The 24,280-nt window shown below is 48.5% G+C and overlaps 1 protein-coding gene across 1 annotated transcript in view; it reads left to right on the forward strand.

Annotated features, from left to right (window-relative positions):
* Positions 1-23,122, forward strand: part of WDR62 (WD repeat domain 62) — a gene marked incomplete at its 5' end in the record, with an annotated part of 45,971 nt that extends 22,849 nt beyond the window's left edge. The window contains 22 exons of the mRNA XM_080645204.1: positions 1,519-1,697; positions 2,896-2,987; positions 4,993-5,118; positions 8,848-8,915; positions 8,998-9,119; positions 9,963-10,038; positions 10,724-10,835; positions 10,931-10,994; positions 11,713-11,844; positions 12,860-12,993; positions 14,524-14,576; positions 16,465-16,683; positions 18,215-18,339; positions 18,696-18,799; positions 19,165-19,275; positions 19,550-19,684; positions 19,954-20,065; positions 20,175-20,307; positions 20,388-20,448; positions 20,629-21,294; positions 22,543-22,700; positions 22,795-23,122. Of these exons, the coding sequence (XP_080501330.1) occupies positions 1,519-1,697; positions 2,896-2,987; positions 4,993-5,118; positions 8,848-8,915; positions 8,998-9,119; positions 9,963-10,038; positions 10,724-10,835; positions 10,931-10,994; positions 11,713-11,844; positions 12,860-12,993; positions 14,524-14,576; positions 16,465-16,683; positions 18,215-18,339; positions 18,696-18,799; positions 19,165-19,275; positions 19,550-19,684; positions 19,954-20,065; positions 20,175-20,307; positions 20,388-20,448; positions 20,629-21,294; positions 22,543-22,700; positions 22,795-23,058 (3,246 nt within the window). The 3' untranslated portion in view covers positions 23,059-23,122. The remainder of the gene's footprint in view (positions 1-1,518; positions 1,698-2,895; positions 2,988-4,992; positions 5,119-8,847; positions 8,916-8,997; positions 9,120-9,962; positions 10,039-10,723; positions 10,836-10,930; positions 10,995-11,712; positions 11,845-12,859; positions 12,994-14,523; positions 14,577-16,464; positions 16,684-18,214; positions 18,340-18,695; positions 18,800-19,164; positions 19,276-19,549; positions 19,685-19,953; positions 20,066-20,174; positions 20,308-20,387; positions 20,449-20,628; positions 21,295-22,542; positions 22,701-22,794) is intronic.
* Positions 23,123-24,280: the final 1,158 nt, after the last annotated feature.

Genomic DNA, 24,280 nt, shown 5'->3' on the forward strand with positions numbered 1-24,280 from the left:
CTCTCTGCCAGTGAGTGGCTGCTGTCCAGGTGTGTCTACACAGCCATTCCAGGCAACCTAACGTACTCAACAGAAGAGAAATTGCTCCCTAAGTCTTCAGTTGAGCTCCTTAGGAAAGCTCTTAGGTTCATCAACCAAGCCAGGCAGGGGCTTCCCCTGTCAACTAGCTGCCATGCAGGAAGGCCATGGGTAGGGGTGCTGGCAGGACACCATAGAGAGCCATGAGGTGAGGCTGGGGAGAAAACACTTCGCTGAAGAAATGTTTGGTATTGCTAGGTCACTAAGGGAGCTTCTCTGAGGAACTGAGACCTGAACCATGCATTTGTTTATTCTGCAGATACTTATTAATGTCTGTGCTATGCTACATGCTGGAGACATATCAGTCACTAAGATAGACCCTTCTGTACTCATGGCACCCACAGTCTAGTGGGGGGAGGCAGAGAGTGAACTAATAACTGTACAAATTGTGATATAATCATAAGCGTGGTAAGCACCATGAAAGAAAATTGCATAGTGCTAGTAGGATATATAACAGAGTCATCTGATCTTATTTGTGGCATCAGGGGCAGTTTCCTGGAGGAAAAGACAACTACACTGAGATATGGAGGATTGGGAGGAGTGAAGAGGGGAGGGGAAAGTGTCCCATGCCAAAGGAACAGCTTGTGCAAAGGCCCTGAGGTGGGAAAGAGATTAGTGAGAAGTTAGTGGGGCTGGGACAAAAAAGGCCATTAATGCCCTAACCAGTTTGGCTCAGTGGCTAGAGCGTCAGCCTGTGGACTGAAAGGGCCCACGTTCGATTCTGGTCAGGGCATGTACCTTGGTTGCGGGCACATCCCCGGTAGGGTGCGTGCAGGAGGCAGCTGATCGATGTTTCTCTCTCATTGATGTTTCTAACTCTCTATCCCTCTCCCTTCTTCTCTGTAAAAAAATCAATAAAATATATTTTTAAAAAAAAGGCCATTAATGTAGGGAGTGTATAGCAGGTATTCCTTTACTACTCCCTTCACCCTCCACTCCAATGCTATACCGTCTTCTCTTCTGCACCTGTGATATAGATATTATATTTGGCTGTATACAATAGGAAATCCCAAAACAAGAGGTAAATTTTTTGTTTTCTTATTCATAAAAATAGTCTAGAGGTAATCAGTTTAAGCTGTTATGGCAGCTGCAGGAAGCCCTCAGCGATCCAAGAGCCTTCTAGTTCTCATTCTGCTTTTCATCATCCAAAATGGCTGCTAGAGTTCCAGTCATTATATCAGTGAGTTTCAGGCAGCAAGAAGGAAACAGAAGGGTTCTCGCTTGCTTTACATCTCATTGACTAGAATTTATTCACAGAGCCTCATCTAGCTGCAAGGGAGGCTGGGAAACATAGTTATTGTTCTGAGTAGTGAAACTCCCATGTCAAAATTGGAGTTCCGTTTACTAATGAAGAATGAGAGACTGGCTCTTGGGATGCAAAATTTCAGAGGTGCTTCAGACCATCTCACAGTACTGACTTCAGCCCTCTCCTTCCTGCAGACCCTACTGAAGGTAGTGTATGTAGAGAATGACATTCAGCACCTTCAGGACATGTCACACTTCCCAGACCGGGGTAGTGAGAATGGGACACCTATGGACGTGAAAGCCGGGGTACGAGTCATGCAAGTCAGTCCTGATGGCCAACACTTGGCTTCAGGTGACCGAAGTGGAAATCTGAGGCAAGTGGGCCCTTGTGGGTGTCCAGTGTACACTTCCCAGTTCAGGCTCAGGTACTCAGGGTGGTGGGGAGGAACCCTGACCTTTGCACCTCCAGCTACTCATTGGGAATGAGGGGCTTTGAGTAGCCATTCTGTTACCAGCCACCCCTTTACCTTATGCAAAGAAGTGTCTTCCAAAAGGGCTGAGATTAAAGTAGCTACTGGGACCTCACTGCAGAGGTTTTTCAAGATGTTACTGGCTCAACAGGTGCTGATGGCATATGAGCCCTGTTAAAGGGACCAGGTTTAAGTTGATGAATGACAGCTGTGACCATATGGGTACTGGGACTGTCGAGGGATGGAAGGGACCAGGGGAACTGGAGACATGTCCTCTAAGCTGTCGTGTTCTCATTGTCCAAGAAGAACAGAAAGTGCAGGATTTTTTCTGTGAAAATTCTATTCTTTAAATGCTGGCAACTGTTTTGATATCAATCACCACATGAGGCAAACGGAATATATCAGTGGGCTGCTGTCTGCCCTGAATGACAAAAATAGTAACAAGAGCTACATGGGCATAGCACTCTTCCCCCGGGCTGGCCACTGGCCTGATACTGTGCGTAACGACCAATTTAGTATTCTCATTGACCCTCGATCTAAGTGCTGCTATCAACACCGTTTTCAGATAGGTTTACTAAGTTAAGAGAGGCCAAGTGGCTAGGCTAAGATTACATAGGTAGAGAGAGAGAAATTGGGATGATTGTCTCTTATTTCAACTCTGGATGACCTCTTGATTGTTTTATTTCATTTGGAGAGAATGAGGAAAGTCTAGATTTAAGACTCTTTAAGGATGACAGATTGGAATCAAATATTCCCCCTATAGGTTCTGTCCTTGAATATGACCTCTGATCCCTGCTCCCCCTTTCCCCTGGGATCACCTCTGATACAGCTCTGCCCTAACCTCTGCCCTAACCCTTGTTTTCCCCAGAGGACTGCCCTAGATCTGCCCCATGGAACCACAAAGGGCTGGGTGCTCACTGTGATACTCCCACATTTGGCACTGCTTCCTTTAAGATGGCATGTTTCTAGATGATAACAGTGGTTGGGTATCTCTAAACTAGTTCTCCATGTCACCTGCCTGGCAATGGCAGAGTGCCTGGGGTGGGAGCAGGGGTGGGAGGGCCCTCCGAGAAGGGTATAGCAGTCAGTGCATGTCTCCCAGGATCCATGAGCTGCATTTCATGGATGAGCTGGTCAAGATGGAAGCCCATGATGCTGAGGTGCTATGCCTGGAATACTCCAAGCCTGAGACTGGTGAGCCCATGGCAGGGTGGTAGGGGGAAGGCAGGGGAGTGGCCCCCCTGGCAGAGCCACATAGAGGGGTAGTTGATATCTGGTAGGACTCTGAATGACAGCTGGAAGTCCTGTGTTTAATAAGGGCCCCTGTCCTAGGCCTTGGGACCAAGGTGACTAGGACTTCAGAAAGCAAGACACTGGCAGGCAGGATTGGACTTGACTAGCTTACCCTGGTGCCCAGTGCCCCAAACAGTACTCAGGCTGAAGAGGTGAATGCCGAATGTATGAATAAGTTCATCCTCTGCTAGTAAAGATAGATTGATAGTTAAACATGCTATTTTGAAAAAGTTTAATGCCTACAGAAAAATTATAAGAATATTATAATGAATACCCACATGCTCTTTACTCAGATTCTCCATGTTTTTTTCTTTTAAATTCTGTTGACCCTGTGACTGTATAATGACTTTATCTGCTTCCCCTTTCTCCATTTCTCTCTGTGTTTGTGTGTATATATACACACATGTAATAAAATAATAGCATATACATTCTCTTTTTTTCTTTTACTAAAGTATTTGAGTAAATTGTAGGTATGATGCCCATTCACCTTTAAATGCTTCTGTGGGCATTTCGTGGGAATGAGGACATCCATTTATATGACCACAGGGCCTATCAAATGTGGGAGTTTCATTTTGATGCTATATTGTCATCTGTCTTATGGTCCTTATTCACATTTTGCCAGGTGTCCCAATATTGTCCTTTTAGCACCTTTGTTTTTCCAGTCCCGGTTCACATGAGAGAAAGAGGGAGGGAAGGTGGGAGGAAGAGAGAGAGAGAAAAGAGAGAGAGGAGAGAGAAACGTTGATATAAGAGACACACATCAGTTGGTTGCCGGGATCGAACCTGCAATCCAGGTGTGTGCCCTTGACTGGGAATTGATCCCGCAACCCTTCGGTGTGTGGGCCAGCACTCTAGCCACTGAGAAACACAGCCAGGGCTAGACCAGTCATTTTAGAGAGTTTCCTTCAATTTGGGTTTGTCTGTTTTCCTCATAATTTGATTTTGATGATACATTCTTGGTAGGAATGTAACTTAGGCAGAGGTATATCCTCATATGTTAATGATTTTTCCCATGCTCTTTTTTCCTTCTTCCTTCCCTGGCACCCTCTATCCCACTAAACTTTCTCTGAATCTCTCTTTATTCACTTTACCTTTCCTGAGTTCCCTTCCACCTCTAGTCATATGTTACACCTCAGATGTACCAGGTGACCAGTGTAGGCACTGTCTAAAGGGGCCAGGAGGGCCTGGCTGGCGTGGCTCAGTGGTTGAGCGTTGACCTATAAACCAGGAGGTCATGGTTCGATTTCCAGTCAGGGCACATGCCCTAGTTGCAGGCTAAATCCCCAGTGTGGGGCATGCAGGAGGCAGCTGATCAATGACTCTCTCATCATTGATTTTCTATTTCTCTCTCTGTCTCCCTTCCTTTCTGAAATCAATAAAACTATACTTATAAATGAATAAATACATACATACATACATACATACATACATAAATAAATAAAGGGGCCAGCAGGGAAGGCCTAATGATAGAAGGAAGTGTGGCAGTGGGTAGGTAGTCAATAGGGCCTGGACAAAGCCCATGTAGTCAGAGCTCAGAGAGTGAAGGGGAAGTGTTTTTGGGAAACTGAGAAGTTAATAGGGCTTCACCTGGCATGCCAAGGAGTTGGAGGGAGTGCTGGGCTGTACTAGAATGTCTGCTGTGGCACAAGTGAAGGAGCATCCATGTTTACATGAAGATTAATCCTCCCTGGATTAATGCCTGGATTAATGGGATGTGAAATGCCAGGATTTGGGGGGACCGGGGGAAGATTGCACGGAGCTGAGGGAGTGTTCCCTTTCTGGGTTTGGAGCAAGTTAGCAGCAATTATGGAACCAAAGACCTGAAAAGTTCGGCCTTGCTGCTCTCTAGGAGGCCAAGGCATCAAGTAGTCTCCGGGGAACCCAGGGTCACCCTCTCCTCTCACAGGGCTGACCTTGCTTGCCTCGGCCAGTCGGGACCGACTGATCCACGTGCTGAACGTGGAGAAGAACTACAACCTGGAGCAGACCCTGGATGACCACTCCTCCTCCATCACAGCCATCAAATTTGCAGGTGAGTCCCTTCCCTCCCACTTCCACCACCTCATTTAATGGGTTCCTTTGGCTGCAAGTAACAGCAAAAACTCTCTTCAGCTTAGACCCAAAAAAGGGAGAAACAAGCTCTAGATTCAGGCACAGCTGGATCCAAAGGTTGAATTTTTTTTTTAAATATTTTATTGATTTTTTACAGAGAGGAAGGGAGAGGAATAGTTAGAAACATCAATGAGAGAGAAACATCGATCAGCTGCCTCCTGCACACCCCCTACTGGAGATGTGCCCGTAACCAGGGTACATGCCCTTGACCGGAATTGAACCCGGGACCCTTCAGTCCGCAGGCCGACGCTCTATCCACTGAGCCAAACTGGTGAGGGCCAAAGGTTGAATTTTTTAAAATTAAATTATTAGGACTCTCTCCCTCTGTTAGCTATGCCTTTCTCTGGAGGGCAGGATCTTGGTTGTCACTGGGCCACTGGAGAGAGATCTCCCACCTTCCTATCCATTTTGGCAGAAATTGGAACTGACTTCCCTTTTGCTGGTTTGAGGCACCTGCCCTTTATAGAACAGCTATTGGTGCCAGGGCTTTAGAGGTTTCTCTTTGGCCAGGTCGCGCTCATGTGCCCAGCCACCGCCTACCTCCGCTCCTGATCCTGGAGGACTGGTATTAGATGAGTGCTGGTCCCCAAAAAGAAATCAGGGTGCCAGTCCTCTGAGAGGACAGGATGAGCACTGGTGACATTGACTGGAAAATAAGTAACAGTGACAATTGCTGGAGGCTAATTCTTTGCTGGGGATTATCCTGTGCCATTTACAGCCAGAGTCACACAGCTAGTAGGGGCAGGCCTAGGATCTTGCCTATGGCTATCCTCCAAAGCCCATGCTCAACCAGGAAATCAAAGGGATTCTTCCAAGACTGAAAAGATTCATTATAGAGATCCCTGTCCCTCAGGAATTCCAAGGGGAGGGGAGGCAGGCCCTGTGGGGTGTAAGTGATCAGAACCTAAGAACATGTTCAAAGCTCTATTTAAGAAGTATATATTCATGGTTGAATGCATTCATCTAGTCTAAGTTCTTGACTATGAAATGTTATTTACAATATAATTTTGTTACTGAGAATGTATTAATGTCCCTTGGTCCTCCCCACTTCTTGCTCTGCCTCTCTCTAGCAAATGCGATAGGATGCTGAACAAAAACAAGTTAACTATGTTTTATGTGTCTTGATGAAGACCTCACTAAAACTTCTCAGACATCCTTCTCAGACACCCTGCTCTTTCCATTGACTAGAGGTAGTTAGAATAAATCAGCAAACCTGGCAGTCTGGCCCCTCGCCTTTTTTTAAAATTAATTTATTGATTGATTTGAGAGAGAGGAGAGGGAGGGAGGGAAAAAAAGAGGGAGGAAGAGAAAGAGAGAAATTTATATAGAGAGAGATCTGCTGTCCCACTTACCTATACATTCATTGGTTCATTCCTGTATGTGCCCTGACGGGGATCAAACCCACAACCTTGGTGTATGGGGATGACTCTCTAACAACTGAGCTACCCAGCCAGGGCACTGACCTCACCTTTAATGAATGGTCTAGATCCAAGAAAGATGATAATTGGGCCAGGAGTTGGTCCTTTAGGCCACCTTCTGAAAGGTGGGCCTTCATTAGAGCCCCAGCCAGTCTGAGAGGATGAAGCTCCTAAATCCAGCTCCTAAGTGCCCCACTCTGCCAGGCTGGCTCACTTGGTTATGCTCAAAACATTGACGACAGTCAATATAAACTGGGCACCAGTCAGTCCGAACCTGTCTGAAACTACTCTGCTGAAGAAGGACTCAGTCTTCTCTTTCCTGTGAAGCGTGTCCATACAAGTAGAAGATAGTACATATAGTTTACAGAATATAAAATGTGCCACATGACAACATTTCAATCAATATCAGGCTGCCTATATGAAGGCAGTTCCATAACATAATGAACTGAAAAATTCCTATAGCCTAGTGACATCGTAGCCATTGTAATATCACAATTCAACACAGATCATAGTACTCATGTGTTTGTGGTGATGCTGATGTAAACAAATCTTAGCTGCCAGTCATATAAAAGTATAGCACATACAATTACATGTAGTACATAATAATAATAATAAACACCTAAGTTACTGGTTTGTGTATTTACTATACTTTAAGTTATTTTAGCATGTACTCTTTATACTTCCAAACCAAAGTTTGCTATAAAACAGTATGCCATGTTACACTGGCAGCAGCCTTATACATCTTGTCTAACTGAGTCTCTTGATCTTATCATTTTCTCTAATGCTTGATTTAATTTTGTGTTGTTTTGTGCAGTAACATGCTGTACAGGCTTATAGTCTGGGAGCAATGAGCTATCCCATACAGTCTAGCCATGTAATAGGCTATATCATCTAAGTGCACTCTGTGATGTTATCTCAATGACAAAGTCACCTGACAACACATTTCTCAGAATGTATCCCTATCATTAAGTGGCACATGACTGTAATACAGTGAACATCCACATCAAGGTTCATAGTCAGTAGGTATGAACTAGAACACATATATCAGTTTTTTATAGCCAGTGATTGTTCTTGGTCCTAACATTACTAAATGTTTGGATCTACCATCCCAGGTTAAAAAGCAGAACATTAACAGTAATGTGCAGGCCCTCTCTGGGTCCTTCCCATGTCACACTCCTACAAATGGCTCACTCCCTTCTGTGAGCCAGTGACTCCTGCTTGAGTAACATCTTAACTTGTATGTCAGTCCTGGGCTCTCTCAAATGTCTTGTCCTGAAGGAGCAGCATCTGTTGTACCAAGCTTCTAAGTATTTATTTTGTCTTTTCATTTTCACCACAACTCTGTGAGGTATTTATGCTGTTATTCTTATTCTATAAAGAAAGAATAATAGCCCAGGCGGTATGGCACAGTGGTTGAGCGTCAGCCTATGAACCAGGAGGTCATGGTTCAATTCCCAGATGGGTTACATGCCCGGGTTGCTTGATCCCCAGTAGAAGGCGTGCAGGAGCAGCTGATCAGTGATTCTCTCTCATCATGTTTCTATTTCTCCCTTCTCTGAAATCAATAAAAATAAAAAAATATATTTTTTAATAAAGGAAGAACAATAATAAAAGTGCTTACCAGGTGGCAGCCACTGTTCCAAAGGTTTCACACGATTTCTTAGGGCAGGGGCCATTATAGGCCCATTATACAGACAGGAAGCTGAGGTTTGGAGAGGAAGCAGGGTTCAGAGCACAGCATTTAACCAGAGAATGCCAGGCTTCAGTCCTGGTCCTGTCCTGACTCTCTGTGCACCCTGGGACAAGGACTATGTGGCTCAGGCCCTGGGTCCCATTTGTATATGAGTGGCTAGTGAGCAGTCAGGAAGAGGGAAGCCAACGTGGCATGGGGCCTGGCCTGAAATATGTGGGGATGTTCTGATAGTTCTTAATGGCATGGGCCTCCCAGTAGTCTACCTATCTTAGACATGGTGCCCCTTCTGTGTCCATGGCTTTTGTTTCCCTAGCTGTCCTTGTTCAACAGAGGCCTCCCTTGCAACTGCTCCATCTGTACCCCCTCACACACACCGCTCACATCTTATAGACTCCTACCTGCACCTAGCACCCACCTCACCGCTGGAAAGCCCTCCCTGATTCCTAGCAGAATTCCCTTGCAGTGGAGTTCTGTAGCTAGGATCCTGGCCCCAGTCACGCCCAGTGGTGACCTAATACACCACCTTCTCCTCTTCCAGGCAACAGAGACATCCAAATGATCAGCTGTGGGGCCGACAAGAGCATCTACTTTCGCAGTGCCCAGCGGGTAGAGTGAGGTGGCTTTCTTGGGGGCTGGGGTTTGGGGGCTTGTCAGAGTTGTCCCTTGAAGGCCCTGCCTGCCCTGCCAGGGCTCCAATGGGCTCCACTTTGTCCGTACCCACCATGTGGCAGAGAAGACCACCTTGTATGACATGGATATTGACATCACCCAGAAGTATGTGGCCGTGGCCTGCCAGGACCGCAATGTGCGGTAAGGAACTGCTCTGGGCTCTTACTCAGCCTGGCCTTGGCTGCTTGATAAGTGGGCCCTGTATGGGACCTAGTTAAGTCTGTTTTCTCATGAGCTATCTGCTCTCCTTTACCCTGCTCATCTGGTCCCTGAGAAGCTGAGTGGGTAGAGGGGCCCAGCAGGTATTTCTTAGGAGCTGGGTTCACCTAGGCATAGCCTCCAGATTAGCAGAGTGTTCCTTCAGGCTCTCCAGAAGCCTATGTGGGGTGACTGAGAGGTGCTGATATGGCTCATAAACTTATTCTTTCACCTATATTCCCTGAGCACTTGTCTGGGATAGACAGTAGCAGCAGTGAGCAGGGCACCTCCAGGCCCTGCCTTTACAAAGCTCACAGTCCTGTGGAGGAGAAGTGGACACTTCACCAGGCAGTGACAGCATGGAGTGGTCAGGGCTGGGATAGGGGAAGCCAAAGGGTTGGGCTCTGGAGAGATACCTGAACCCACCTGGGAATCAAGCAGGGCCTGATGGAAGGAATGTCTGAACTGAGACTGTGAAGGACCTAGAGGATTGAGCCAAGGAGGGGAGAAGAGAGTGTGCAGAGGGCATAGCGTGCACAAAGAGGTTCTCACCTCCTTCATTTGCTCATTCAAATTGGGTGCTAGGCACACAAGCTTGCTCTACGGCAGGGGAGACAGGCATTAACTCAAAAGACACCCTAATAAGTAATTTCCATGACTTCAGCCCAAAATGGAATTTCAGTCCAGGCATCGAATGGGGGATAAGCAGTGGCAGTGGGCTTCCAAAGAAAGGAGGGGGCGGGTGGGCAGGTCCATGTTGGCCATATTCTGCAACCACCTCCCCAGAGTCTACAACACCATGAATGGAAAGCAGAAGAAATGCTACAAGGGCTCCCAGGGTGATGAAGGGTCTCTGCTGAAGGTGAGGAGCCACAGCCCCCAGGGTGAAAACTGTAACAGACCTCACACACAAGGTTCCCCTTTGTATCTGCTATCCTGGTCAAAGGATCACTTGCTGGCCAACTACCCACTCTGGTCTGGCTGAAAGCCAAGGGGTAGCCCACACTGCTTCACCTTTATTTACTGAGCCCTTTCCCAAGTGGAGCCATTTTAAGTGGTTTCTGTTTTGAGGGCAACAGAATGTGGTGGGAAGATTCAGAGAGGCCTGGGCTCTCTTGCCAGGCTTATCCCCTGCCTGTGTTACCCAGGCCAAGGCAAGGACCTTCTCAGAGCCTCTGGACTAGGTAAGAGTTCAGGCTGACTGTAGCCTTGGGCAGATGTTATCTTTCCAGTCTGGCTCATCATCTGTAAAATGCAGATACGGAGAGCTTCTGTCACAGGGTGGTTCTGTGGAGGAAATAATTCACACTGGTATAGTGCTAAGCACAGGGCCTGGCTGCCATCAGTACCATTGTTGTGGTTGTTAATTTCTTTACCTGTGAAATGGGAACAGGAGTTCTTATCGAACCAGGGTGTGTGTCGTGAGGGCTATCTGGGATGAGTCCATGTGCCAAGTGTTCAGCACGAGGGTGGTCCTCAATCAGTGGAGGCTGGGGGAGGGAAGAAGCAGGCAGCATGAAGCATCACTTGCATCCTCTTCTCGGCAGGTCCACGTGGACCCCTCAGGCACCTTCCTGGCCACAAGCTGCTCTGACAAAAGCATCTCGGTGATAGACTTTTACTCGGGCGAGTGCATTGCCAAGATGTTTGGCCATTCTGGTGGGTGTGCCTCCCTACTTGAGACATCTCCCCACCTGCCCCCACATAGCCTTCTGACTTAGAAGATCAATGCAGCTTCTCTGCTCTGTTTCTAGAAATTGTCACCGGCATGAAGTTCACCTATGACTGTCGTCACTTGATTACAGTATCTGGAGACAGGTGGGAAAGGCCTTGAGGCTGCCCTGGCTGGCCTCCCTTTAGGAACAGGTGGGACCTACACTGTGGGGAGAACAGGGGCTCAGAGACTGGAAACACCAGGCTCACAACCTGCCTATGCAGAGAGCTCTTCTGAGAATTCCAACTTTCTCTCCTTGATCAGCATGCACCTTGGTGTCACACCCAGCCCTGAGTTCAAATCCCGTATCTGCTACTTATTTACTTGTGACCTTGAGCAGGTCATTCCCTCTCTCAGCCTCAGTTTGCTCCTTTGTAAGAGAGTTGATACCATCTACCTTGAAAAATATATGGTGAAAATCAAATGCGATGATCATATATGTCATTCTGATATATTTCCTTATATAAATGATATATATACTAATTTATAATAAATATAATAAATAAAAATGAATTTCTTACCACATGGTTGTTACTCAAGGAAGTCCCTTTTGTCACTCCCTTCAATTTGCTACAGTGCTTTCTCACAGCCCCCTTCGTTGGTCTGGAAGACTTCAGAACAGGCCCTGGTTAGCTGTCCTGGAGCCTACCCAGGGTGTGGACCTGACATGGTTTGCAGCCCCTGCACTAAGCTGATGGGCTGTGTTTTCTGGGAGGTGCCAGGAAATGCGGTCTTGGCTGTGATGACTCAGGTGGCTTCAGAGTTAGATTGCATCCGTAGTTATTGTTCCTCCCCCTCCACATCTCTCTTTGACCTCTACAGCTGTGTGTTCATCTGGCACCTGGGCCCAGAGATTACCAACTGCATGAAGCAGCACTTGCTGGAAATTGACCATCTGGAGCAGCAGCAGCAGCAGCAGAATACAAAGGATGGGAAATGGAGAAGCCACCCAAGGTCTTAGTAGCCACTTGTACATGCCCCATCTGTCCTCCCTCAGAGGAATATGTGCCTGCCCTAGGCCCCAAGATGTACGATGCTGGGGACATAGCCACAGCCAAGACAGCCCTGGGCCCTGCCTTCTGTGCACTCGCAGTCTAGGATGGAAGATGGACTTTGAATACAAAGTTGTGATAACACATATGAGAAGGGTTTTGGAGTGGAAAAGCAAAGTACCTGGAGAGCCTGAGAGCACTGTGATATGGGAAGCCCCAGGAGGCTCCAGGAGTAGGGAGGAAGGTCAGGAAGGGATCCAGAGGTGTTGAGATTTCTTCTCTTTAAAGTTTTTATGCTGAAAGACCACTTTTATTTGGAGTGAATTCATGCTCTAGTTTTTTATTTAGGATTTTGGTTTGGAGGTCTCAGTTTTATTGCGAGATTGTGGGATTTTTTTTTTCTCTCTCCTGCTCCTGGAGCTGCCCCCATCTCTCTGTCTTAAGGCTTTGTCATTGCCTCCCTGTGGGGACCAGCTCTTGATATGTGCTGCCTATCCTGCAGTGGTTTTGGAGGTATTGTAGATATAGGCACCTAGGGAGAGAGCAGCTACCTTTGGCTCCTGATTTTGAGTCTCAGCTCGGGCTGGAGCAGGTCCTGGCGCCACAGCCCACCTCGTGTCAAGCATGTTTTAGTCTCCTGTACTCCAAAGGAGCTAAAAATCTCATTGCTACCCCCTACTTCCCAAAACAGAACCCAGCAGCTCAATACTTAAGCCCCACTATCTGCTTTGCTTTTCAAAGGTCCCATTGCTATGGGTGGCCCTTGGAGCGTTTGTCTTATTTTTTGAACCCAGACTTTCTCATATCTCATTTATTATGGTGATATGTTTCTAGCAGAGAAGTGAGACCTCCCAGCACCATCTTGAAGTTAGTAATATGTTCATTTAGAACCTAGCACAGGGACCTGGCCCTAGGCAGGTCCCTCTAGCACCCTACTTACCTATTTCTCTCCTTGACTTCCTCATTCCCGGTTTCAGGCAGGAGACATATGCATCCATGCCCAACGAGATTTGCTCTCTAAGATCTGGAGAGCAGACAGAGGATGAGCTGGAGGAAGAGTGTGAACCTGAAGAATTACTGAAGACACCATCCAAAGAGAGCTTGGATCCAGGTTGGGAAAGGGGACCATCCAAAGGAGCCCTCTTTTGACCTCTGTCAGTGTAGGGGTCATTGCTAGGTTTCACCCACTGCTTTGCTTTCATGCCTGGCACATATTGAAGTTCAATAATCATATTTTAGTCGGGACTCTCTCAGTGTAATAGCACCAGACTCTCATTGGCTTAAGCTGGAAAAAGAATTTATTGGTTCATGTACCTGAAAATGTAAGAGGATTGGCTTCGGCATAGCTGGATCCAAGTAGTCAGGTGATGTTAAAGGAATGTATTTTTCTCTGTCTCTTGGATCTACTTTTCTCCATATTGGCTTTGCTATCAGGTGGACTCTTCCTTTCCTGGGAGGGGTGTAAAGAGGATGTCCCAGAAGAAATAGAGCACGTTAACCAGAAGAAAGAACAGATTTTGTAGTTCAGGCAAAAGGGAGAGCAGTAGCTTAATGACTTTACAAAAGGCCAGGCCCTCTATAAATTTCTGCTCCTCTGCATATTTGCCTTGACGTAGGCCTCATGGTTGTAAGATGGTTGCTTAAGTTCCAGGCATCAGAAGCATATTTGAATAAGACATTTCCTCCCAGAATCTTTTAGAAAGGAACCTTTTCCCAGAAGCTCTGACAGACTTCTCTTAGGTCCCTCTGGCACGATTGCTCCAGCTATGAGAGAGGCTGGGAATAGTGATTAGCACTAGGTGCTTTTAATGTGGGTGGTGGGCTCCAGCAACAAGGGGCCAACAGGCACAGGCCAACTGATGGCTGATTGGCAGGCAACAGCATCATGAGAATTCAGCTTTGGGGGAAAATCAGGATAAGTTAATTTTCTTCATCACCTACCCTCACTCCCGATCCAGTGTCCTCTCCAGGTGTGACTCCTTATAGGCCTTTTCATGAACATTAATATACATATGTACATATCCAAGGAAACACATATTTATGTCCAAAAATTGTATTATACTACAATATCGTTCTGTATCTTTTTCCTCTCAAAAGTATCTTACCTACCTGTATGTTGGTGGATACAAAGCAGAGACTTCCCTCTTTTAACTAGCACCATAGTAGGGTATTTTAAGTTACTCCCTCTGGATAGGCATTTAGGTTTTTTCTAACTTGATACTGTTGTGAAGGAGGCTATGCTGACCACTGCTAGTCCTCAGGCATGTGTAAGAGTGTTTCCCCAGGACAAAGGCTGAGGACTGGCAATGCTAGGCCCGGGGTTAGTATATTTTTTCTCTTAAAAGAGAACAGGGCCCTCCAAATCCACTTACTGCCTCACCCATGTTCCCTCTTCCTTCCCCCATGTTTTTGCCAGCATTTGATAGTATGAAGCATTTTAATTTTGGTCAAATCTTATGGGTAAAACATTATATCCCATTGTGTAAATGTGCATTTCCCTGACAGTTAGTGAGGTTGAGCATCTTTTGATATGTCTGTGGGTTCTATATTGTCTGCTTGGAGAATTGCCTGTTTATGTATGTTGCCCATTTGGTTGTTGGGTTATTTATTCTCTTTTCATGGATTCTGTGTGTCTCTTCAGAACCTCAGTGCCTGCTGACCAATGGCAAGCTGCCACTCTGGGCAAAGCGGCTGGTGAGTCTGCCTGGAGACTGTGATACCTGGGAACTGGCCAAGTAGGGGTACCCTCCTCCATGTTCTTGTTTATTTTTCCTCTCCATATCTCTCTTCCCTAGAGAATCCCACACCCTTCTAGTCTCAGCTTAGATAGCCTTTCATTCATGCAACATGTATTTACTGAGCACCTTACCCTCTGCTAGGCATTGTAATGGCCATTAGACACAGCAGTGAACAAGGCAGACAAATCTCTGCCTTCACAAGCTCATTTTCTTACATAGGAGATGGACAATATCCACAACAAACTATTTTTGGAGCTGGTAAGTGCTATGAAGGGAAAAAATTTGAGAAAGAAAATAATATTAGAATTGAATGGATGATTGTTATCTTGGAGGAGGAGCAGGCTAGGAGCTGGTGGTATAGAAGCTGGTAGCAGAATCCTAAACCCTAGGTTGGAGGGTTTATTTTAGGGACAATATCAGGCCTCAGATCAAAGCCTTGCAGGGAAATACCTCCTGCAATCCCCTTCCCTGCAGACCAGGTCAGGGCATCTGGCCATGCTTTCTCAGGCCCCCAAGCTTCCCCTTATTAGTGTTTACTAGAGGCCCAGCACACGAAATTCGTGTGCAGGTATGGTCCCTAGGCCTGGCCTGTGATCAGGGCCATCGTCCCCGGCTGCCCGCAGCCGGCCCTTTCCCCCCTGCCACAACCCACCCCCCGGTTCCCCATTTGCCATCAGGTGATCAGAGCCTGCTGGCCACGGGAAGGGACCAAGAGGTCAGCCATTCCTGCTCACTCACTGGACCTGCCCCCACCGCGGGTTGCCCTCTGTGTGTGGGGTGACCGGCGGGGCAGGGGCCTTGGCCTGGCACCTCCCGCGTCTCCCACCATCCACCCCCAGTTCCCCGTTCGCCATTTGGCAATCAGAGCCTGCCGGACGAGGAAAGGGACCAAGAGGTGATCAGTGCGCCTCATAGTGACTGGTCAAATGGTCGTTCTGGTATTAGGGTCAATTTGCATATTACCCTTTTATTATATAGGATAGGGCCCGGTGCATGGGTGGGAGCCAGCCGCCTGCCCTGGTGGGCATCAGGGGGTCCCCACTGGGGGGTGGGGCTGGCTGGGGCGAGGGGCCGCAGTCGTTCTGGTCTCTGGTTTCGGTCGCTGGGCTTTTATTATTTAGGATTACAATTGGAATTACATTCAACAAATAATCACGTACATTTGCTTTGTGCAAGCTTTGTTCTAAGTCTTTTACATGTGTTACCTCATTTAATTCTCATTGAGATAGGGGCTTTTCATATCCAATTTCACAATAGGGAAATTGAGGCCCATAGAGGTTAAGTCCAGGGTCACACAGCTAGGAATTAGAGGACATGGAATCGACCCTAGGTGGCCTGAGTTCTCAAACACCCACCCTCCACTGTTTCAAGCCACAGTCTTGGTAGCAGGCATCAGTGGGCTGGACCAGGGTAGGAGGGGAAGTGGCTGTATCTTGGATGTGTTTGAATGACAAAGCTGACAGATTTTGCTGAAGAAATACAATGTGGAGTATGAGGGGCAGAATAGGAGAGAGGAATGAAGGATGACCTTCAATGTTTGGGGCCTGAGCAACTGGAAACAATAGCTGAGATGGGGAAGGCTTTAGGAAAGCAGGTTTGGGGGGGAAGATCAGTTTTCAATATGTTTGCTTTGAAATACCCACTAAACATCCATTGGAGCTGTAGGGCAGTTGCATGGATACTTCTGAAGTTTAAGAGCAAGGTTCAGGCTGGAGATAGATGTCTGGAAGTTATTTCTGAGTAGTGTTTAAAGCCAAGAGACTGGATGAGGTTTGTGCAGTCCCTCGCCCTTATTGGAGTTCGTGATCATTTGGCTGGCTGCCTGACCATCTCATCATCCTCAGCTTGGAGATGATGATATGGTGGATGGCTCAGCCTTCTACACCAAGCACAGCTACCAGCCACATGGCCGCTGGGCAGAGCGGGCTGACCAGGAGCCCCTCAAGACCATCCTGGATGTCCGTGACCTGGATTGCTGCTTTACCCCCTTGAAGTCCGACAGTCTGGAGGACTCCATTCTGGATATAGTGAAGCCACAGTGCCTGGCAGGCCTGCTAAGTGAGGTAAGGACTGCCCCTGCTCCAGAACTGTCTGCTCAGGACTTGGGGCCTCAGTGCTCTCATTTTGAAAACAGGCCTAACTGTACCACTTCAGGGGCATGAGAGGATTGCCTGAGATGGTAGAGGGCAGAAGGGTGAGCCCCAGGCCTGGTGTACAATGAGACTTCTTAGGGCAGACCAGGAATCTAGGAGGTGGGTCACTTTGTGGATTAAGAGTTTGGGCCCAAGAGCAGGCCTGTGTCTGAGTAGGGGGGCATTTGAACAAGTGGAGCTCGGCTCTACCTCTTCCCTGCTGTGTGAATTAGAGCAAGGCTTGCCTCTCTGGGCTTCAGTTTTCAAAAGTATAGACATTAAAAAAAAAGATGACTAAAAATATTTCTTAAGTGGTTATTGAAAAATAGCCCTCAGAGGCCTGGCTGGGGTGGTTGGCTCAATTGGTTGAGCATCATCCTGTGCTTGAAACGTTGCATGTTCGATTCCTGGTCAGGACACACACCTGGATTGTGGGTTTGATCCCCAGTCGCAGAGCATACAGAAGGCATCTGATTGATGTTATTCTCTCACATCAATGTTTCTCTCTATGTCTATCTACCTATCTATCTTTCTCTGTTTCTCTCCCTCTCCCTTCCTCTTTCTAAGCATGTCCTCGGGAGAGAATTAAAAAAAAAAAAAAATAGCCCTCAGAGGACTTTTACAGGAATCCAGTGCTAAGAACGGAGCCTGGGTCCCCTTAGAGGTGCTGAAGCAATTTTAGCTCTTGTTTTATTATTTTCCAAGTAAAATTCTTCTTTATCCTATTATATGTTTTCTTTTTTATTGTGGCATAATATATACAGGCAGTTATGCACAAATCTTAGGTAAATAGCTTGATGAATTATTACCTGTGTATATATCTATGTATATGCACCACCAAGGTAAATATAGAGCATTTCTACCACCAGGAAGACCTCTGTGCCCCTCCCAGTCAGTACTTCCACCCAGGGTAACCAGCATTCTGACTTCTCTCACCATGGACTGGTTTGCCTGTTTTTTGTTTGTTTTGTTTTTTTTAAATATATTTTTATTGATTTCAGAGAGGAAGGGAGAGGGAGAGAGAGATAGAAACATCAATGATGAAAGAGAATTTTCGGTCGGCTGCCTCCTGCATGCCCCCTACTGGGGGTCGAGCCTGCAACCCAGGCATGTGCCCTTGACCGGAATTGAACACAGGACCCTTCAGTCCTCAGGCTGATGCTCTACCCACTGAGCCAAACCAGCTAGGGCTGGTTTGCCTGTTTTTGAACTTCATATAAATAAACACTTAGAGAGTCAGAGCTATATTTATTCCTTATTTGTAAAGGGGCTTATAATAATGCAGTTGGATACATAGTGAGCTCATAGTGAACAAAATGCTTGGTCCAGGCCCTGGTGTACAGTGAGCATCCAACAGTGGGGGCTGCCATTATCCCCAACTTCTTTACTGTAACACTTAGAAACTTGGAAGGGCCCTGGTTGCCACAGCTGCCTCAGATGGCTGTGCCTCTTCACCCCACAGTCAGAGAGTCCCCAGGAAGATGGCTGTAGGAATCCTTCCTTCCTGCCTCCACAGAAGGAGTGCTCTGAAGCCAGAAATGTCATCAGCTCCCTGGAGATAGAGGTGACCGTCCCAGGGACAGACAGGTGGGTGTCTTTCACACACAAAGGGAACCTTAGTTGGAGAGAGGAAGCCTCAGCTGATAGGCACATTCTGGAAGAACTGCTCTTGCAGTAGGCTGTGGGAGTGGAGAGGAAGGGGTGTGGCCCAGATGGAGTAGAAGCCCAGCCCTGCAGTGTGTTTCCATGGTTCTAGGTGGAGGTGCAGGGCACTCCGGGGGGGGGGGGGGGGGGGGGAAGGGAGCCTTTGGAGGAGGGAGGAGAGGCAAAGCAGTGCTCCCAAGGGGAGCAAGGTACAGATGTTTCGGCGTTCTGGGTAGGGACCAGTTGTTTATTAAATAGTATGTTATCATTCCCTTGCTCCACCCCTATTGGCACTGCAGCAAGTACGGCTCAGAAGAAGTGGAGAGTGAGCCTGGAGACCAGCAAGGTGACTCCTATCTCAGGGTCTCCTCCATGGGCTCGAAGGATCAGAGCAAACTTGAGGGTGAGTCGGGGCCTGGCAAGGACCCTGCTGTAGTCTGTTCATCCCGCTAGGCCTCTTTCTGGACACTGTTGATGACCTTAGCCCAGTCTTCCTGAAATTCAAGAGTCTATCGTAGAAGACAGACATGGTCCTTGATGTTACCAGAGGATTCTGGAGCCAAACTGCCCACTGACGGCAGCCCAGCTCTGCCACTTCCTCCAAGTGTAACCTTGTTGGTCCATAAAAATAGGGGGCGAGTATTATCATCCCCATTCTCCAGATGGGGAAACTAAAATCCAGAGAAACTGAACCACTTACCTGACTCACCCAAAAAGGGCTTGGCTTTGGGCTCCTGACTCTCCCATATCCCCTCCCTGCTTCTTTAGATTCAGGGGATTCAGAAGCCTACTTGGAGTGTACCTTCACCACCATCCATTCCTCCCCTCTACAGCTGGACTCAGACCCTCGGTTTGATGTGACAGTGACCCCTATACCAGGTAAATGGGCCCGACATGAGGAAGGGCAGTGCATGGGTCTTGCTTAGGGGGTGGTCATGATACATAAACTCTGGCCCCACATCAGCCCTACACTTGGTGTCCCCTGAGCCTCACCTGGAAGACAGAGCCATCAGTCTTTCCCTCTCAGCCTGGTGGCATCAGGGTGTGTGCTGGGCAAGTCCAGCTTTCTCCATTGTTAAGTGTCTTTGTCAGGGTGTCTGCCATGACTAAGTGTTGAAGGTTCTCTCCCGCTTGCCCCATTTGCCTCTCACAGAATGCCCAGGAACTGCAGAAGAGTTGTCTCGGCCTGAGCTGGCAGGCATATCCAATGGCTCCCTGCCCCAGACACCTGAGCAAGAGAGGTTTCTCCGCCACCACTTTGAGACGCTTACTGACACCCACCCTGAGGGTAGGGCCCTGCTCCTCTCAGCCCTGCCTAGGCACTGGGTGGGCATCTCTGGGTTAGGGCTTTCCCTAGCAGGGAAGATGAGAATGGTGGGAGGGCACATGTTTTGTCTTAAGGACTGAGCTGCACAGTTTCTTCTTCCTGCTCCAGTTGCTCTGTGTGGTCTATTGACGGGGGTTTTGGAGGATTTGCCTGCTGCTTTGTGGGTCTGCCTGGACCTAGGACTGGTTGGCTATAGGGGTTCTGAGGTCTCCCTTGGCATCTTCCCCTAGAGCTCTTTCACAGGTCCCTAAGAGATGTGACGGCCTCTGTGGATGAGGACTTTTTTAATCCCCGGCTGAGCATCTCAGCCCAGTTCCTCTCACGTCTCCAGAAGACATCCAGGTAGGAGCTGGTGAACTGCTGAACGTTCCAGCTTTCTGTATTCCAGGATGGGGCTGTGTCCTCTCGAGCATCCCAGGGCAGGCTCAACTGCCTGGTTTCCTCCCCACAGGCTCAACCACACCTTCCCTTCCCCACTGCACCTGCACCTTGTGAAGTCCCCGGAGGTCAAACTCATAGACCTCCAGGGGAACCAGGCCAGAGCAGAACCAGGTACTGGCTACACCTTCTCAGGGAGGACCAACGTGAGTACTTGGGCCATCTCCTCAGGACATAGGGCTGGGAGCTGGGAAGCCTTGTCCTCACCTCATGGCTATGCTTCCAGGTCCTCTCTGGGAGGAAAGCTAAGGAGTCCCTTGACAACCTGGAGGCCTGGTGCCCACTGAGTGAGTGTCACCATTCCTAGTAGACATCCCTGGGCTTCTCAGCAAATGGCCCTGGATGCCCAGCTGAACCAAGGGTGGGATGGGGAGAGTCCACTCAGACCCTGCAGCTATCCTGGGGTGGGCCCTGCCGATCAGTTTTTTGGCTTAGATGTAAGAGTGAACTGGCTGCTTCCTTTACAGCCCTCTGCATCACAGGCCCAGCTTCCTGTGTCCCCTCCTCAGCGCTGCCCACAGACAGGAAGCCTCTGGCACCCACAACCCTACCCACTCCAGGCCTCCACACCCCCTCTACCTGTTCCTATATAGAAGCCACTGCCAGTTCCTGTGTCAAGATGTCACCCGGCATTTCTTTTGAGGACAGTGAGGACCCTGTCTTGGTTGACAAAGAGAGAGGGAGACCCCTCTGCAGGCCCTCATCCCTGGGGAAGCTGGCCTCCCTGGACCAGGAGCTTCAGGCCATCACCACCACGGCAGCAACCAGTTCTGACAGTGAGGGCCAAGAGCCTGTCCTGCCCTCCCAGGGCAGCCATGAAGCCCGGGCCAGCTTCAAGCAGACCCTGTCAAGCGTCTGTGAGAGGCTCTTACTGCCCTCACCCCCACTGGAGCCACCCACTACTTGTGTCTGGTCCCAGGAACCTGTGGCCACCCAGTCCGATGTCACAGTCACAACAGCTAGCTTCCCAGCTTCCAGCCCCGTAGATATGAGCTCCTTGAGGCTCCACAACTCCACCTTTATCCCAAGGCTTCTGGCCCCTGAACCCCTCAACACCCCTGCCCACCCCAACAGCCCCCCACTTCCAGAGGCCATTCCTGGCAACATCACCTCCCTCCTGGAGCTCACCCCTGGTGAGTATCACCCTTGGGATAAGGGGTTGTCTCCCAAGCTCATCTCATTTAACAGCTCCAAAGGTAGGCACTTGACCTGGTCACAGGGGCTATGCCATTCATTTATTCTTTACTGAACTATTTAGTGAGCACTTTGTATGTGTTGGGCTTTTTGTTCTAGGCCCTGAGGACATGGTGGTAAACAAGACTACAGAGAATTGACACCTTAATTGGGGAAGATGCCCAAACTAAATCTATGAGAAAAGTGTTAAGTGTATCACAAAGTGATGTGCTAAGGAGGGAAATAAAGAGAAAGAGTTTAGGGAGTGAGAAGTGGGGGCAGTTGTTACAGTTTTAAAAACATATATATAGCCAAAACCGGTTTGGCTCAGTGGATAGAGCGTCAGCCTGCGGACTGAAAGGTCCCAGGTTCGATTCCGGTCAAGGGCATGTACCTTGGTTGCAGGCACATCCCCAGTAGGAGGTGTACAGGAGGCAGCTGGTCGATGTTTCTCTCTCATCGATGTTTCTGACTATCTATCACTCTTCCTTCCTCTCTGTAAAAAATCAATAAAATATATTAAAAAAAAAACACAAACATATATATATATTTTTTTTTTGCCGGAACCGGTTTGGCTCAGTGGATAGAGCGTCGGCCTGCGGACTGAAGGGTCCCGGGTTCGATTCCGGTCAAGGGCATGTACCTTGGTTGCGGGCACATCCCCAGTGGGAGGTGTGCAGGAGGCAGCTGATCGATGTTTCTCTCTCATCGATGTTTCTAGCTCTCTATCCCTCTCCCTTCCTCTCTGTAAAATATCAATAAAATATATTTAAAAAATAAAATAAAATAAAATAAAAACATATATATATTTTTTATTGATTTCAAAGAGAGAGGGAGAGAGAGATAGAAACATCAATGATGAGGAGAATCATTGACCAGCTGCTTCCTGCACGCCCCCCACTGGGATCAAGCTCACAACCCAGGCATGTGCCCTGACCGGGACTCCTGGTTCATAGGTCGACGCTCTACCACTGAGCCACATCAGCCAGGCTGTTGTTATAGTTTTAAACAAAATGATGAAAAAAGGCTTCAGAGAGAAGGTGGCATTTGAGACCTGCAGGAGGGGAGGGAAGGGAGCCTTGGGGACTGAGGGAAGTACATATTGCAGGCAGTGGGACAATAATAGGGATCAGTCCAGTCACCATGGCCTCTCTTAGAACAGCTGTAAAGTTAGAGTGTCTTTTTCATTCCCTCCCCTATATCCCCAGATGCACTCAGTGTACTCAGGGACAGCCCTGGACACTGGGGGGAGCCTGGAGTGCCATCCAGAGACCTGTCCCCAGCTTCCCTTGAGGTGAGCAGTGTGGGGACCATTGTGCACAAACTACAGACTGCCTTCCAAGAAGCCCTGGACCTTTACCACCTGGTGAGCCAATCCCAGAGTCAGGGGAAAGGACTGAGGGGGTGCCTTGGGACTGACTGGCCTGGGTGGTTCCTAACAAGGTTGGCACCCTTTGCAGATGGTCTCCAGTGACCAGTTGAGTACCAAGCAGCGGCAGGCACGGACTGAGCTGGCCTCCACCTTCCTTTGGATCCACAGCCAGTTAGAGACCAACGACTGGCTGGTTGGGAGTGATGTGGCCCCAGCCCAGGCCCTTCCCAGCCCAGATCCTCCCTCCCCACCTACATTGTGCCCCCTGGCCAGCCCAGATTTGCGTGCCCTGCTGGAACACTACTCGGAGCTGCTGGTGCAGGCTGTGCGAAGGAAGGCACAGGGGGACTGAGGGTTAGCAGCCCTGCTACTTTCTGATGAAATAGGTATTTTTAAGCAAATAAACGGACAATTTGGAAGAATGGTTACTGGTGCCTATCTTGGCACATCCACAAAGCCCCTTGAGGTGGATGCAGGGAGGGAGGATGGAGGGCAGTGCTCTGGTGGACCATCCCAGAGAACTCTCATAAGCCCTGATACTAGGCCCTGTTCTCGGAATCTGTCATTGGGAACACAGGACCACCATTCCAAGAAGTTTTAGAACTGCAGTAATGATGATCCCAGCACCTGGTTTTCGTGTTGCTTATCCCCAGCCCACTGAGCTGCTGAGGGATCATATGTGGTCCTTGCCCACTGAGACCCACCTGTACCCCAGAGAGGGGCCAGTCCTTCTTTCCTACCCCCTACTGATGCCCAAGAACCCACTGGAGCTGCTGCGATCACCATGTGCCAGACCCTGACTACCAGTGCACATATTACCATAGCATTGGCCCCTGGGTCAGGCCCATGCTGGATCCTCTGAGAACCAGGCTTTTGTTCCTATCTGCAGCAAGGGAAAATGAGGAGCGATGAACAGGTTTATCCATTGGACAATCCGGGCAGCATTCCCAGGCCACCCAGCAGCTGGGACAGTAATTATTTCCCCAGCAAGAGGACAGTACCCAACTACATCATCCCATGCGCTCCCAGTACCAACTTCCCTAGGCAGCAGGCATCTAGCCATATGCATATCTGCTGAGAGGGCCACTCTTGCCACAAAAGCCCCCACTGTCCCAAGTGTATAAAAAGGAAGCCAGCAGGGGTGGGGCCTTCCTAAAGCACAATCCTACCGTGCAGACTGCTATGGTCTGAACTCCCACTTGCCTGAGTTCCTCCCTGTTCTGTTTGATGGTCATGACCCATCAGAAACAGGCTGAGAGAGATCCAGTGTCTTGCCCAGGGTCCCATAGAACTGAAACTCTAATTTGGGCTTGCCTGGTGGCAGAGCCAGACCCTTCAACAGGAGGACATGACCTACTGCTGCCTTCATAAATATTGATATACATCAGAACCAATCAGGCAGTTGTTAAAAAAAAAAAATCCTGCTGGCTGGTGCCCAGGTGCCTGTCATTGTTCTACATGTTAGGGGTAGAGTGAGAAACAAAACATCTGTCCTTGTGGCCCTGTTGGTCCTGTGGGAAGACACTCAAAACCCCTGAGGTCTCTGTTTCCTTTTCCCATCCCCAAGAGCTTCC

This window comes from Plecotus auritus (genome assembly GCF_963455305.1).
Source record: "Plecotus auritus genome assembly, chromosome: 10".
Lineage (NCBI taxonomy): Eukaryota > Metazoa > Chordata > Mammalia > Chiroptera > Vespertilionidae > Plecotus > Plecotus auritus.